The following is a 14,055-nucleotide window of genomic DNA, read 5'->3' as shown; positions in this document are numbered from 1 at the left end:
CTGCTGCCCTAGCAGTTAGGATTACAGGCATGAGCTACTACAACCCGCTAGTTCTTCCCCCTTTTAAGAGGCTCAATATTTACGTAAGATACATCCTAAACCATCTCCCAAGCTGGGAGGAGGCAGTCCACAGCAGATGGGGTGAAATCTGGGACTGCAGTCACACACACCATAATCGTGGCTATCTCCTCTGGGTTATCGCCATCCAGGTCAAACTTGAAGGTAACCATCTTTCGATTATGGGTCTCTAACTGACACTCCACTACCCGGTCTCCTTTATTTGAAACCTAGAGAAAGAAAGGAAAAGGGACTTCATTTCAGAAGATTAATCTAAAACTGTAATTTTTCTAATAAGCAAACAATCATACAGCATCTAGGAACACTTGGGAGAGCAGAGAGGGCCTAAACTTAGATCAATTCACCCTATTTATGTGACTAAAAAAAAATAAACAGGCAAATTACTTAAATGTTATCAAATGCTTTGCAAGGCACCTTTTCATTTGTTTTTTGTGTTTTTTTTGGGGGGGGGAGGGAGGGGAAGGTGGTTGTTGGGGCACTCCCCCTCACCTCTCCAGCAAACGGCTAGTGCTCTACCACCTGAGCCACAGCGCCATTTCTTATTTTCTGGTGGTCCATTGGAGATCAGAGAGTCTCACAAACGTTTCCAACTGGGCTGGCTTTGAACCATGATTCTCAGATATCAATCAGCATCCCGAGTAACTAGGATGACAGGCCTGAGCCACCCATGCCTGGCACTCTGCTTTGTTCTTTTTTTGGCGGCAAGATCTCGCTCTATATAATCCAGGCTGGCCTCAAACCCACAATCTTCCTGCCTTACCATCAAAGCTGGGCCATCATGTCTGGCTCATTTTCATTCTTTTCTAATTGAGAAATGTGATACTAAATTACAAAAGATGATGTGGATTAGATGACAAGTGTTGTAATGTATATGTAACTCAAAGACAAGGTATCTTTATTTCACAAAGTGATCTTTCAGAATGCCCAACTGCTTTACCACCACGCAGGCCACCGATCAGCGCGCTTACGTTCAGAATTCTCAGTTTGGGGCGGGAAGTCTTTTCATGCCGCGAGCGACTCCTCACAGACTTCCGGCAGTGTCGTTTCGTCGCTCTCCCCTCGTGCCTCCCGCCAGATGACGGGGCGTTCTCGTTGCCGTCACTCATACCAGACGCGACATCTGAGTGTGCGCTTTGGAGAGAAAAAACGTTCGGTGTACTGTGTGAGTTTCACGGGCCTGAAACACGCCGGGGTGGATTTTAGGTGTACATACCTGTCTATGGAGGAAACCACAGGCACAGGCTGGGCAGGCTGCGGCTGCGCACCCGAAACCGGCTCCAGAGGAGCCGCCTGGGCGGCCCCCTGAGCACTCTGTGAAGAGACAAGAGTCATTCAAATCGCAGCACCCAAAACCCCACGTAAGAGCCCTTGGCCTCTTTCTTCATATCCTCCCCTACGTCCTAGAAGCAATAAGTTTACTAGTAACTTTTAAAATTCAACATCTAGAGACCGTATCCTTGAAACCCCAAAGAAAGTTCCGAAAGCCAGTCCCTAGTACAGACTGCATGGTGTGAGGTCAGCCCGCCTATGCTAGGCACTGTGAAACTACAACTTGCCATGCAGCCAGCATCTTACCACAAGTGTGCAAAGGGCAGGCAGAGCAAAGTGCAAAGGATGAACTCAGATCTCTCTCTAGCAGGGCAAAAACAACTGCTGGCAGCACAGCAGGATGAGACTCCCACCACCGCCTAGTGCGGAGAGTGTGGAAGGACAAGACTCAGGGCTGAAGTACCAGCTAGAGAAGGCAAGTGCTAACAGGGTGCACCTGCTCCAGGGCAAACTCACTTCCCAGCAGAACAGCCAGTGGCAACAAGGCCCCCACATTGGCATTTCATTCTGCTGTAAGAAAAATTCATTCAGAAGTTAGTCTGGCATATAGTCTCCAAAGGAGTGTGACACCAGGAAACCTGTGCTTTTCCTTTTGTCTTGTTTACCCCAGTGAGTGTGTGTGTGTTTTATATACAAACATGCAGTAATTCTATTTACCTCCAAAGCTGCTTGCTGGGAGGATGTAGTAGTAGGGGGTTGTTGAACTACACTCATGGCTGGCTGGGACACTTGAGCCTGGCCGCCTACACCGCCCATAGGAACCACAAGATTTGGTTCCACAAAAGGCTGCACCACTGGAGGAAAGTAACCTGGTGTAGCCATTGCTTCTGTTGGCATGGAAGGGGCTAGGACTGTAGAATGGACGCAAACAGAAGCCACGGTGGAAGAGGGAGCAATATTTGAATCTCCTGGGTACTGTGGTGGCAGTCGAGGTGGGAAGCCCTGTGACAGAAATGAGGAAGGTGTTAGTGCAGGCCGGGGCACCACACCAGCAACTCAGCAACACATCAACACACACACACACACGCACAGGCACACACGCACGCGCACACACGCACAGGCACACAGTAGACCACACCAGCAACTCAGCAATACACACGCACACAGGCACGTGCGTGTGCGCGCACACGCGCACACACACACACACACACACACACACACACACACACACACACACACACACAGAGGCACACAGCAGAGCAGCAGCCCACTCTCACTAACGACCTCAAGAACATTTGAAGATCATTCCTGAATGAGATGATAGACTGCCTACCATCCAGAGGGCAACATTCCATAACTACATTTAAAGGTGCTGCATCGCCTTTTCTGGAGATTAAAAATAGGACCTAGAGACTTAAATCCTTCTAAAAAACTACCTACCTTCTACAGCTCTTTTGTGGAAAAATGCAAAACACCTTCCAGGTATCAGTCATTCCCAGCCATATTATGGAAAGCTGATCCTTTATCACTGAATTCACATGCGTGTGTAGACGTGTGTGTGTGTGTGTGGACATGCGCACGTGCAGCCTGACGTACTGCACCAACATCTAATATTCTACTGCACCAACATCTAATATTCAAAGAATAACTCTTCAAGCTGCATCCTGAGGAAAATGGGTAAGGAACCAACAAACACCCACCCATCCTTTCCCAGGGTTTTTACCATTTTAGCTTCTCTAGTTGAGACCAGCAAGCCTCGCTACTGTTTTTCTGACTCTCAGCTACTAGATCTTCAAGTGCTTTATGGTCTGCTATTAAGAGTTAAACCCTCTAGTGCCCTCCTGTTGTGCGTGCTAGCGAAATACCTGGAAGAGAACATCTCCAGAGGGCAGAGGAAGCTCAGCAGCCTGTCCAAGGTTAGCTGGTATTCCCATGGACTGCACTGCCGGCTGGAGGAGCTGTGGGTGAACCTGACTTGGCAGCTGAGTGACAGGCTGCAGAAGGGTTGGCAGCGGACTAGGAACCACAGTGGATCCCCCCGGGATAGAAGCTGCCGTAGCAGATGAAGCCAAGGTGAGCAGAGGCTGATTAATGCTGGCTGCCATTGTGATGGGAAGGGATGAGAAGCCCGTCTGCGCCGCAGACACATGAGGAGTTGGCAGGGGGATCTGGGAGACGGGGTACGGGGAGAGTAAGGAGGTGGGGAGTGGCTGTCCCACAGGGAGGAAATGAGCACCAGAGTGGACTGGAACAACTGAGGGCTGTGTTGCGACTGGGATCTGAGGTTCGCCTTGGATAGTTGGCACTGGCTGGGGAACTGGAAGCTGGGAAAGTAAAGAAAAACAAAACAGACTTTTTAAAGCAAGGGCGCCAAAGCGAGACTTATGTGTCATTAGCCAGAGAGAGGGGGAACGGCCCCAACCAAACCCTGTGCACGTTAGTGTGAGTTAATATGCCGAGGAAGCACAGAGAAAGGGTAGCGGGAGACCAGTTCAGCCTGGACCAGAGGAGGGTCTTTCCACAGACAAGGCTTTGCTCGTTCATCTCCACCCCCAATTCACCAAAATGTTCCATCGTGAAATCTAGCATTACTTTTATGGCACTCAAACAGTCCTCCCTCCACTGTAATGAAGACCTCATCTATATTTATCTTCTCAAGTGTATGTGTGTGTTGTGAGATGTGAACTCAGGGCCTGGACACTGTCCCTGAGCTCGCGTGTGTGTGGTGAGATGTGGACTCAGGGCCTGGACACTGTCCCTGAGCTCGTTTGCTCAAGGCTAGTGTTCTACCACTTCCAGTTTTCTGGTGGTTCACTGGAGATAGGAGTCTCATGGACTTTCCTGCCTGGGCTGGCTTTGAACTGTGATCCTTGGATCATAGCCTCCTGATCACAGCCTAAGTAACTAAGATTACAGGCATGAGCCACCAGTGCCTAGCAATCCTCTTAATTTTTTTTTTATTGGTCATGGGGCTTGAACTCTGGGCCTGGGCGCTGTCCCTCGGCTCTTCAGCTCAAGGTGAGCGCTCTTACTACTTGAGCCACAGCGCCACTTCCAGTTTCCTGGTGGTTTATTGGAGATAAAGAGTCTCACTGCCTTTCCTGCCCCGGCTGGCTTTGAACCTCAATCCTCAGACCTCAGCCTCCTGAGTAGCTAGGATCACAGGTGTGAGCCACCAGTGCCCCAATTCTTCTTAATTCTTACGTCTAACGTATCTCTATAAAGTAGGTGTAATTACCCTCAAAGGACCTGGTCATACAACTGTCTTGGCAGTATGTGCCCACCGGTACAAAAACTGATGGTACAGTTTACAGTTGGTGGTAGACTGCTGCTGTCACAGCTTAGCTCTCCTAAGGGCATCTGAGGACACACGTCCTACCCGTGTGCACACATAAGCACACAGATAAACAAACCACTGTTCTACAAGGGCCCGCGCTGGCCTGGCACGAGTCTCATCTTCACCTGCTGGTGCCGGGAGGAGACAGCTTTCCTCAGGACGTCCCTGCCTGACCAGGGACATATAAAAAGGAGCTTTCCTCCATGACATCTCTGCCTGGCCATGGACCTAAAAGCAATGAAGCCAGAAGGGCACGGTGGACGGGAAAACCTCTGGGGCCTCAAGCCGAAACAAACCCTTCCTCCTCTTTTTCTCAGGTCTGTGTGGCAGCGAGGAAGCTCACAGTGATGCTCACCCCGCACCGGGGGAGGAGTAATGGGGAAGTCTATGTGGAACCAGCACAGGCGCAGACTGAGATTACCACGGAGAGCTGAACATTTCTAGAGGCGGTGACGAGACCAGGTCCTGAAGCATTTGTAGTTTATTCACTAGTTTTAGTGCGTCTATTTTGTATCAAACCGCCACACTACCAGTACGTATCTGTGAGCATTACATACTGCGTGTGTGCAAATGGAGTGCTTTTTGCTTTCCTATCACAGTAGACTGAGCAACTTCAGCAGACGCTTCACTATCAGGAGAGGAGGCGGAGTCTGACAGAGGATGTGCCTCAGCAATGTAGCGTGTACCTGTTTTCCAGCGGGCACTGGAGCTGGAGCTGGAGCTGGAGCTGGAGCTGGAGCTGGAGCTGGAGGCTGACCCGTGGGCTGGGCGGGAGCAGCATCGCTGGAGGGGACCACATGCGCACGTGTATACTGCACAGCCTGCTGAGGAGGGGCTGTCTGCTGAACTCCCTGTTGCAAGAATGAAACACTGATTTGGAGGCTTTGATACAAGAATTTGCTATGTTGCTTGGGCTCGTCTTGCACTCCTGGGTCTTAAAAAGTGACCCTTCTGCCCTCTGCTTCTCGAGTAGCTGGGATTACAGACATGTACCACCCAGGCTCAGCCAGTAATTCTGTTTCACTTCAAATCAGCATTAGTTTACTTAAGTAAAGCCTCCAATATCTGTAAATTATGATAATTTCAGTACTCATGAAAAAACACAAATTCATCAATTCCCTCAAGTCAAACCCTCCACTCCCAAATCCCCTCACAGAATTTTCCTCAGATGTAAGCCCTTGTTCAAACCTTGAGCCACCATTAGATTTACTGACCCAATGTTGCTCTCACCACAACAGCAGGTGTTTGCAAAGACATTGAGACACCCTATCCAAATAACTCTTCCCAACCCCACCTGCCATAAAGCCTTCCCAATATCCCCCCAAGGCTCAGGGAACAGGGGACCTAATCGGATTGTGTTAAGTAGTTTAAATGGTGAGTTGTGGAGTCACAGCACGTGCACCTCTTGCAAACTTTAAGTTACTCAACCATCTCCAGGTCTCTTCTTTCACATCAGTAAAATGGAAGCAACACTAGCACCTACGTTTACAGCATTCCCAGGATATGGTGTTCCTAAACCATCACCCTGCTGGAGTTGATTCTTAAGTTTTATTCAATGCTTGTTAATAATTAAAAGGAGTATTTACTTCCTTTTCAAAAAATCTAGTGAACTGCACCAGCAATGTTACTTACAAAAGACAGATAGAGAAAGTAAAGCTGTGGCTCAAGTGGTAGAGCACTCAGCTCACCTGGAGCTGAAGAGCTGAGGGACAGCACCCAAGCCCAGAGTTCAAGCCCCATGACCGACGTTTAAAAAAAAAAAAAAAAAGTAAATCTAACAAAAGACAGACACGTGTAAGAAGCAGCAAGGCACCTCTTACCTGTGGAGGATGCTGGGTGGTTTGGGAAGACAGAGCCCCTGTCAAACCACTTGAGGATGGCTGGCTCTGGCTCTGTCCCTGTGCCTAAAGGCAAAAAACAGACACACACTGGAGCAAAACATAAGGGGAGGGTGTGCAGGTCAGGTTTCTTGCAACACACACTCAAGCTCCTGAGATGTTTGCTTAACCACAGTGACACATTAACGTGACTGAGGATGTATGGGGGACATCCTTGGGGTAGCTTTGTGAGAAGAAGTTCACATCAAGAACATAGCACATATCTTACATCTCAACCCATTTTGGAAATCAGCTGGTAGTTAACCGTAACCTACCACAGCTCAGGCTCTCATTTTAGCCTGTCAGATCCACAATAAAACCATTACAAAAGTAATAAAGTTATCAATGCAGAAAACAAAATTTAATCTGAACGTTTAAGGAGAAAGAGTATTTGAGGATGCCATCTTGGTTCTACACCTTGTTAGTACCACAGGGAATTTTTTTAAAAATCAAAAACAGCAAATCAGTTATAATCAATTTCCTAATAACGCACAGCAATGGCTTTTGGCCAGGGGACAGGTGGCAGCATCTAGAGCCATTTCTGACCGTCACTAGTGGAGAGGGCTGCTGCTGCTAACCACCGGTGGGCAGAGGCCAGGCGGCTGCTAAATGCTCTGTGATGCGCAGGAGACCCTGATCCAACCCAGAACATCCACAGGGCTCCAACTATCAAGACATGGGAATTGAAATAAATGAGCAAGGGTGACATGAACGCAGGACCAGATAGACATTTAGAAAGAGGACATGAAAGGCCACATCTTTGTTGTTCCATTTCAATTTGGAAAAGGTTCTTGAAAGCTTATGTGAATCTATCACCTTCCACGGCAGCTTAAGAGTCTGCACTTGAAATTTGACTTTGGAAAGCTTCAAGAATGCCTGAGCAAGCACAGTAGGGGCTGACAATTTGACAGCTCATGGGGGTTTGCAGAATGCCTAGGCAGTCAAGTTTCAGGATCTTTTCTCTTTTTTGCTTCCAAATACTAATCTGATAGTCTAGGTACATTTTTGGAGTTGCTTATGCCTTTCTTGGGGGAGAACAGGGGAAGAAAGCAGGAATAGTATATAGTACTTTATAAAAAATAAAATGTATGGAAAATTCAAATGATATCCAATTGTGTAGTCTCTTGTGTAAACTACATATACACTTGACACATGTCAAAAGAATGTATGAAATAGGCCTGATTTCTTTAATCCTGAGTCCCATCCTTTTGGCTTCATTTACATCATGAGTACATACGCATCCACACAACTCAAATTTGAGACAGCACAGCCTGAGGCATCTACTCTTCCTGACTTAGAGTATTTTAAATTCTTCAAGCAAAAAAGTAAAAAGACCCACCATCTAGATTCTAACTTAATCACTAAAATCAGAATCAGCCCTTAATTTTCTAAATTATCTAGGCGTTTAAAACATAGTAATTTGTTTTGATACCATTTCAAAATGGTATTCATTTGTTAGTAAGTCCACCTGTTGCTTACATCCTCAATACTAATGAAAAAAAATCTGTGCTTTTAACTGGCATTCCAAAGAGTTTTCACTTTTCCATTTTCATCTTATAGTTACTTTTTTGTGTATTTTTAAAAAATAAAAACATAGTTTAGAGTATTTTACTTTAGTATAACCTTATAAATAACCAATGCTACATCAACCTTACGTTAAAGGCAACTGCATTTTCACTACTAATTGAAAATTCCAGTTACAGGGAGAGCAGTCACTGAGGATGACTGACTGTTTAGCAAGCCAATCAGGTAGCTGCTGCCTTCATAGTTTGTTCTTAGGTACAAAGAAGTTATGACCTCCCAAAGATAGAGAAACTATCCTTCAGAAAACCCCAATTCAGGGAATGCAACGGTGCACAGTAGGGTAGTTTAAGAGAACTGCAGAAGTTTTCCTATAACCTGTGGGTGGGGTGCAGATCCTCCTGAGGGAAACGAGGCAGGAAAGACCTGCTGCGATGTGGTTCCTTGGGGGAAACAGAAGAGAAGCGGGGGCTCCTGAAACACTGTCTGAGGCAGACGGATAAAGGATAATGAGACGTCCGAGCCCAAAGGTGCAGCAGCCCCTCCTGTAGGGGGAGGTGACTGAAAATCACTGGGGTCTGAAGAAGTGATTTGTGAAGAGTCACTGGAGTATTCTGGGCTCCCTATCGGCCAGTTCTGTCCAGTAGGCTCTTCCATAGAAATGGCCAGCTCAGGGACAGGGTGGCCCCGCTGCTCGGTCCCGGGCTGCAGGTGGCTGTGTGACCCCACCGACTGAGAAGGTGTGTCTTCCTGTCCCGAGTCCACTGCAGCCTGGAAATTTTGGTAGACACGTTGAGGTAAAATCCCACCTCCTTCTCCCGAAGAGGAGCTTGGTGTTTGGGCGTGAAATTCGAATACACAGTTGCTTCTGCCCTCAGAGCTCTGAGTGAGCACAGCTGGTGCAGAATGAGGAATAAAGACAGGGTGGAATTTTAGACGTGTAGCGTCTGTGCTGTTAGGTGCAGAAGAACTAGAGAGGGGCGATGCTGAGTTCAATGCAGACTCTAACCTCAAATTCTGAACGTGTCCTACCAGGAAAGCCTGCCCCGATGGAAAGTCAAAGACAGAATTTAGGGTGGGGCCCCCTTGCACTGGCTTCTGCTCGGGAATCTGTTTCACAGGAGTTGAAAGCACTGGTGAGCTGTAGGAGAAGCCCTCATACTGTTCTGCCACCTGGGCCTGATAATGGACCCCGGCTAGATACACTGTTTCCTGAGGAATGAAATAGTGAGCATCTTCTGGTAGCACCAGGCCTGGTCTGTAGTCACTGTATGCTGGAGCTGGCTCAAAGGCGGGGACGACCTGTAACTCACACAGCTCTCCAGGGACTCTGCCGGCTGCGGCACCCAACATGACCACAGCCTCTGGTGTCCAGTTAGGCGGGCTGCCACCAGGTGGAAGGAGAGTCTGGCCAGCTGTCCTCAGCAGTGGCTGGAAGTGGCGAGTTTGGGCTTCCAGGAAGGAGGTGCTCTTACGCCGCTGGGAAATGGCTACTTTCGGTGAAGAGGTGGGAGGTGGTGAAAAAGAAACTGGACGTTCATGAATAGTTGGGAAAAATATCTGTGACTCTGGGTATGTTGGGGTCCCCCCACACGGATGCGCCACGGACTGAGGCTGTATCAACATGAATAAGACAAGTAATTCATACATTCATATGTGAAATTACAACAGACATGCACAACTGGACAGTTCTGTGTAACCCTGTGAAACGGTTACACCAACTCTAATAAGGAAGTAACGAGGCTTCTGGAAGTTATGTGCAAAATCAAAAACCCATTAAATACATCCAGGGCCAATAAATCAGTCTGTGGGACTCTTTGCATCAGATAAGAGCTGCTTTTCTGCAACTTTCCTGACTCAAAGGGAAAGAAGACTAAACTTCCTAAGTGCTTATTCCATTTTACCTAAAATTATTGTCTGCTCTTAAGACATCTGAAAGAAAAACAAATGTTAACGGGTAATAATGTATTCTTTAAAGGGTAAAAATACTTTTCAGTGTGCTAAGTTTCTTACATTCTTACTATCCTGTGCTGTTTAATGGGTTATTTTTCATTCACTAATAATATGTCTTCTAAACGGAAATCAGGGGGCTGGAAGTGCGGCTCACATGGTAGAGCATTTGCCTCGCCAACACTGGCCTGGAGTTCAAACCCCAATACTAGAAATCGGAGGAGCTCTTTGGTGGCTTATAAAGACATATGAACCTAGTAGGTAGGTACACACCTGTAATCCCAGCATTCTGCAGGTTAGGCAGGAGGATTCTGAGGGCCAGGCTAGCCTAGACCACATAGCTACACTCTGCCTCCAAATTAACCAAAAACAACAGAAAGATAATTTATCTTCCTCATATCTCAAAGATATTTCATTACTGTGGGAAAAATAAAACAGCTTTACTGGTACATAAAACAGGTTAAAGATGCCAATCACCAAAAATTGTTCAATAAATGATTAGGACTAAAGGCCGTGAATTTACTGACCTGGTATCAAGTCTCTAAATCAGGTGAAATGGATAATAAAAGGATCAGCCCATTTAATTTAGGAGTACATTTTGTTTCTAGAAGCAATTTCTGATGTAAGATTAAATGTAGAATCCTAGCTCGTCAAACACAATATACACTACAGCAATGCATGACTCCTTTTAAGGAGATCAGCTCCATTCGGATTAGAGAAGATGCCCATCACATAAGCAAAGTGATTCAAATATTCAAAATGGCTAAAAAAGAATCTCTATTTCAAATCAGAACGTTCATTTTACTGACTGTTTATTCAAGGTATGTCCTAAATCCATGTAACATTATATAATCATCTTAATTAAAAAAAAAAAAACTGAAGGTTACAGGACTGATAGTTGGGGTTATTAAGTTATTCTGTCTGGAAAAGCAGTAGCAAGGTCCCACAGAACTTAAGGCAATTAGAAGAAAATCACAGACATTAATGGAGCCAAAGAATGTCATATATACTAAATAAAATTAGCATCCAGGCCCCATCCTACTCAACTCAAGAAAAAAATACATCCTATGAGGAAACATTTTGCAACTTGTAGTTTGAAGGATTATTTTACATGAATGGTTACATTCAAGTCAACTTTCACTCTTCAATTGTTCTTTACTAGGGTTAAAAAAAAAAAAAACAGACTGAGGCAGGAAAGTCTGTGAGACTCTTAATCATAGAAAAAGCCTGAAGTGGCACCGTGGCTCAAGTAGTAGAGTGCTAGCCTTGAGTGAAAAAGAGCTCAGGGACAGCGCCCAGGCCCAGAGTTCAAGCCTCAAGACTGGCCAAAGAAAAAAAAAGGGGGGGGGGGGGGACACTCTCATTAAGCTTCAATAATATCCCTTAAAAATAAACTAAGGAGGAAACCAAAACATTTGGGTAATGTCTGATAGTTGTTTTGTTGGTTATGCCAATAATCAGTTGTAAATTTAAATATAAATGCCTTTTGCTATGACATGAAAATACAAAAACTTTGTGTGTGGAGGATAATATAATAAAAGCTAAAAATTTTTTTGATAAAAGCTAAATTTTATTGGGTATATGTTGATACGTGCACACTATAAGACTGTAAGTATTCCTTCTTATTACCTCCTTGATTTTTATTCTCCTTAAGAACCTGATTACAAAATATTTCCTATAGGAATAACGATTATTCTAAAGCACATATTCAAGTTAATAGTTTCATTTTGCTCTACGTTCAATTTCTCTATCAAGTCTTGGTGCCTGGATGTATTTGCGGGTAATAACTGAGTTACATACAGTAGTGACAAAGAGGGAGGGCAGGCTGGAGCGTCGGTGCTTGCGCTGAGAGGCAGAGTGCATGGGCAGGACACTCTCCAGGGCTCTAGAGAGCTTTTCGGCAAAACTCTCCTCAGGGGCAGTCCGAAGGAGGGGAGGAGAAGGAGGCGCAGCTAGCACTGGTGGTGGGGTGGAAGGAACGCTGGGAGGGATGCAGGACAGAGAAGGAACAGCACAGAGATGGGGAACACAAAGCGACATGCTATGGCCACGACGAGGCTAAACAGAAAACAAACACACATGAAAACAGAACAACACAATACACAGTGCTAACAGGGCAGTTAGCATGAAGAAATGTCCCATCCTCCCCACCCCACACCCTGACTCCCAAAGCACCTGGACAGATCTCAACTACCCTCCCTACTCCAGTGTTTCCGGTGGGTGCCCACAATTCCTGAATATTCTGAAACACCCACCATTACAAGTGTGTGAATAGTAAGACTGAAAGTAGCAGATAGAGAAAATGATGAGTATCGGTTTACAGTTTCTGTAAACTTAGCAAGATTAAAGAGGAATGAATTCTATTAGGTATATTACAAGATTGGGGAGATTTTAAGAGATCGTTTTGCAAGAACTGTGGAAACTTGAGGAAAGGATTCTTATTTCTATTTTAGAATGCATCAGAGTAAAAAGTGGTTAGCTTACAGTATTTTAGTACTCTTGCCAATCTTTTGCTGCAAAAGTAAAAATCATTATCTACTAAGGAAAAAGTACAGCATTCCTGAAGAAATTGACAACAGGATATAGGAAATATTTTTTACTCTTACTAAACACCTTCAGTGTTTTCCTAGGATAGCTGAAATTAAACTTAGATTTACTAGTCTTAAGCTCAAAAGAAAGTGTCTGCTGCTGCCCGTGAACAGCGGGTCTGAGAAAGGCTGCCTGAGTTATGTTTTTTCCTTTTCCCAAACTGGCTGCAAAGAAGGCCTTATGCCCAAGTACCACTATGTATCATCATGATACTTTACTGTTTGCATTTTTTAGCCCTAGTTTCTTTCTCTAATTTTTAAAATGTCAGTTACAATTTTTATGTATCATTGTAAGCCTTGGTGAATCCTTTCTAGCATAAGAACAATTATAAACTTCCTTAATTCTTCAAAATACCTCCACAGAATACTGTCATTAAAAGATAAGAGTTCTACCTGCTTTGAGAATACCTGCTAAAGGTAGCTATGTTAGTGGTTCAAGCATGTAATGCCTTCATAAGTGATCAATATAAAAGAAATCAATATTTGTAACCCTGTAATGAGGGAAGTCAAGAGTAAGAAATCATAGTCTGAAAATCTAATTTTATGTTTCAGGGGAAAAGGAAAAAACTATTAGAACTAAGATAGAAACTGGTTAAGAAATGCTGACAAGTAATATTTGCCAAAACACAGGAACAGGCCTTCTGTGTAGTCATTATAAAGCAATTCGGCCCTCTGACTGCCCTTGAAGGTTAGACAGTTTAAAAAAAAAAGTAGTGTGTTAGTGGGTTTCTTTGTGTTACTACAGCCATTCATCCGAAGACCTAGCCAAAGCAGGACTGAGCAATGGACTTGAAACAAGTGTCTTCTATTTCAAGCACAGAAGACCAGAGCAAGCAAAAGAGAAAAGATTTTCTTTTAATGAGAAGCAAGAATCCGTAACATTCAGAGTAAAAGCCTCGTGAAGTGAAAAAGAATCAGTCTACGTAAAGAGCTCAGTACCCAAGACAAGTGCTATAAAATGACTAGCTACTATCACCATGTCCTTTCTGAGGCCTCTGGTGTATTTTGGAATCAGCAAGTGAAAACGAGGTCTATTATTTGATGACCAACCTCTTCTAACATTCTCATGACAAGCAAAAGTGAGTAATAATGCATATGTATACATTTATACACAGACCAGCAAATAGTTTTGAAATGACTTCTGCAAACTAGCTCCAAAAATAATCAGTAATAAAACAGATACCAAATAAAGGGAACAGCAAATGAACGTATACTGGGGAAGGAACCTCTGTTCAACACAGACTTTAAAGGCAAAAACACGCATAGCAACTGATGATCAAACTCAATACAAGCGCTGAAGGAAATGGTCATACAAATACAGGGTCCTTCACTATATTGACATGCAACATTCTGGAATGGTTCAAAGGCTTACCTGTCTCTTTATAAGATATGAAATCTTACAGAAAACACTTATTATTTTAATAAGCTTTTAAAG

At 44.7% G+C, this 14,055-nt stretch overlaps 1 protein-coding gene across 10 annotated transcripts in view; it reads right to left on the bottom strand.

Annotated features, from left to right (window-relative positions):
• LOC138820397 (serine/threonine-protein kinase WNK1-like) overlaps positions 1-14,055 on the bottom strand; it is an 88,631-nt gene that overhangs the window by 21,796 nt on the left and 52,780 nt on the right. For 9 of the 10 annotated variants that reach the window (XM_070012040.1, XM_070012041.1, XM_070012043.1 and 6 more), the window contains 7 exons: positions 6,505-6,588; positions 5,371-5,535; positions 3,213-3,671; positions 2,065-2,349; positions 1,292-1,389; positions 1,047-1,209; positions 171-287 (listed from right to left, as the gene is read on the bottom strand). In XM_070012040.1, coding sequence (XP_069868141.1) covers positions 171-287; positions 1,047-1,209; positions 1,292-1,389; positions 2,065-2,349; positions 3,213-3,671; positions 5,371-5,535; positions 6,505-6,588 — 1,371 coding nt within the window. The remainder of the gene's footprint in view (positions 1-170; positions 288-1,046; positions 1,210-1,291; positions 1,390-2,064; positions 2,350-3,212; positions 3,672-5,370; positions 5,536-6,504; positions 6,589-14,055) is intronic. The other variant, XM_070012050.1, reaches the window with a different exon arrangement.

This window comes from Dipodomys merriami, unplaced genomic scaffold (genome assembly GCF_024711535.1).
Source record: "Dipodomys merriami isolate MVZ:Mamm:240054 unplaced genomic scaffold, mDipMer1.0.p SCAF_877, whole genome shotgun sequence".
Classification (NCBI taxonomy): domain Eukaryota; kingdom Metazoa; phylum Chordata; class Mammalia; order Rodentia; family Heteromyidae; genus Dipodomys; species Dipodomys merriami.
Note: the sequence above shows the minus strand (reverse complement) of the source record. Positions and strands in the feature narration are given on the sequence as shown.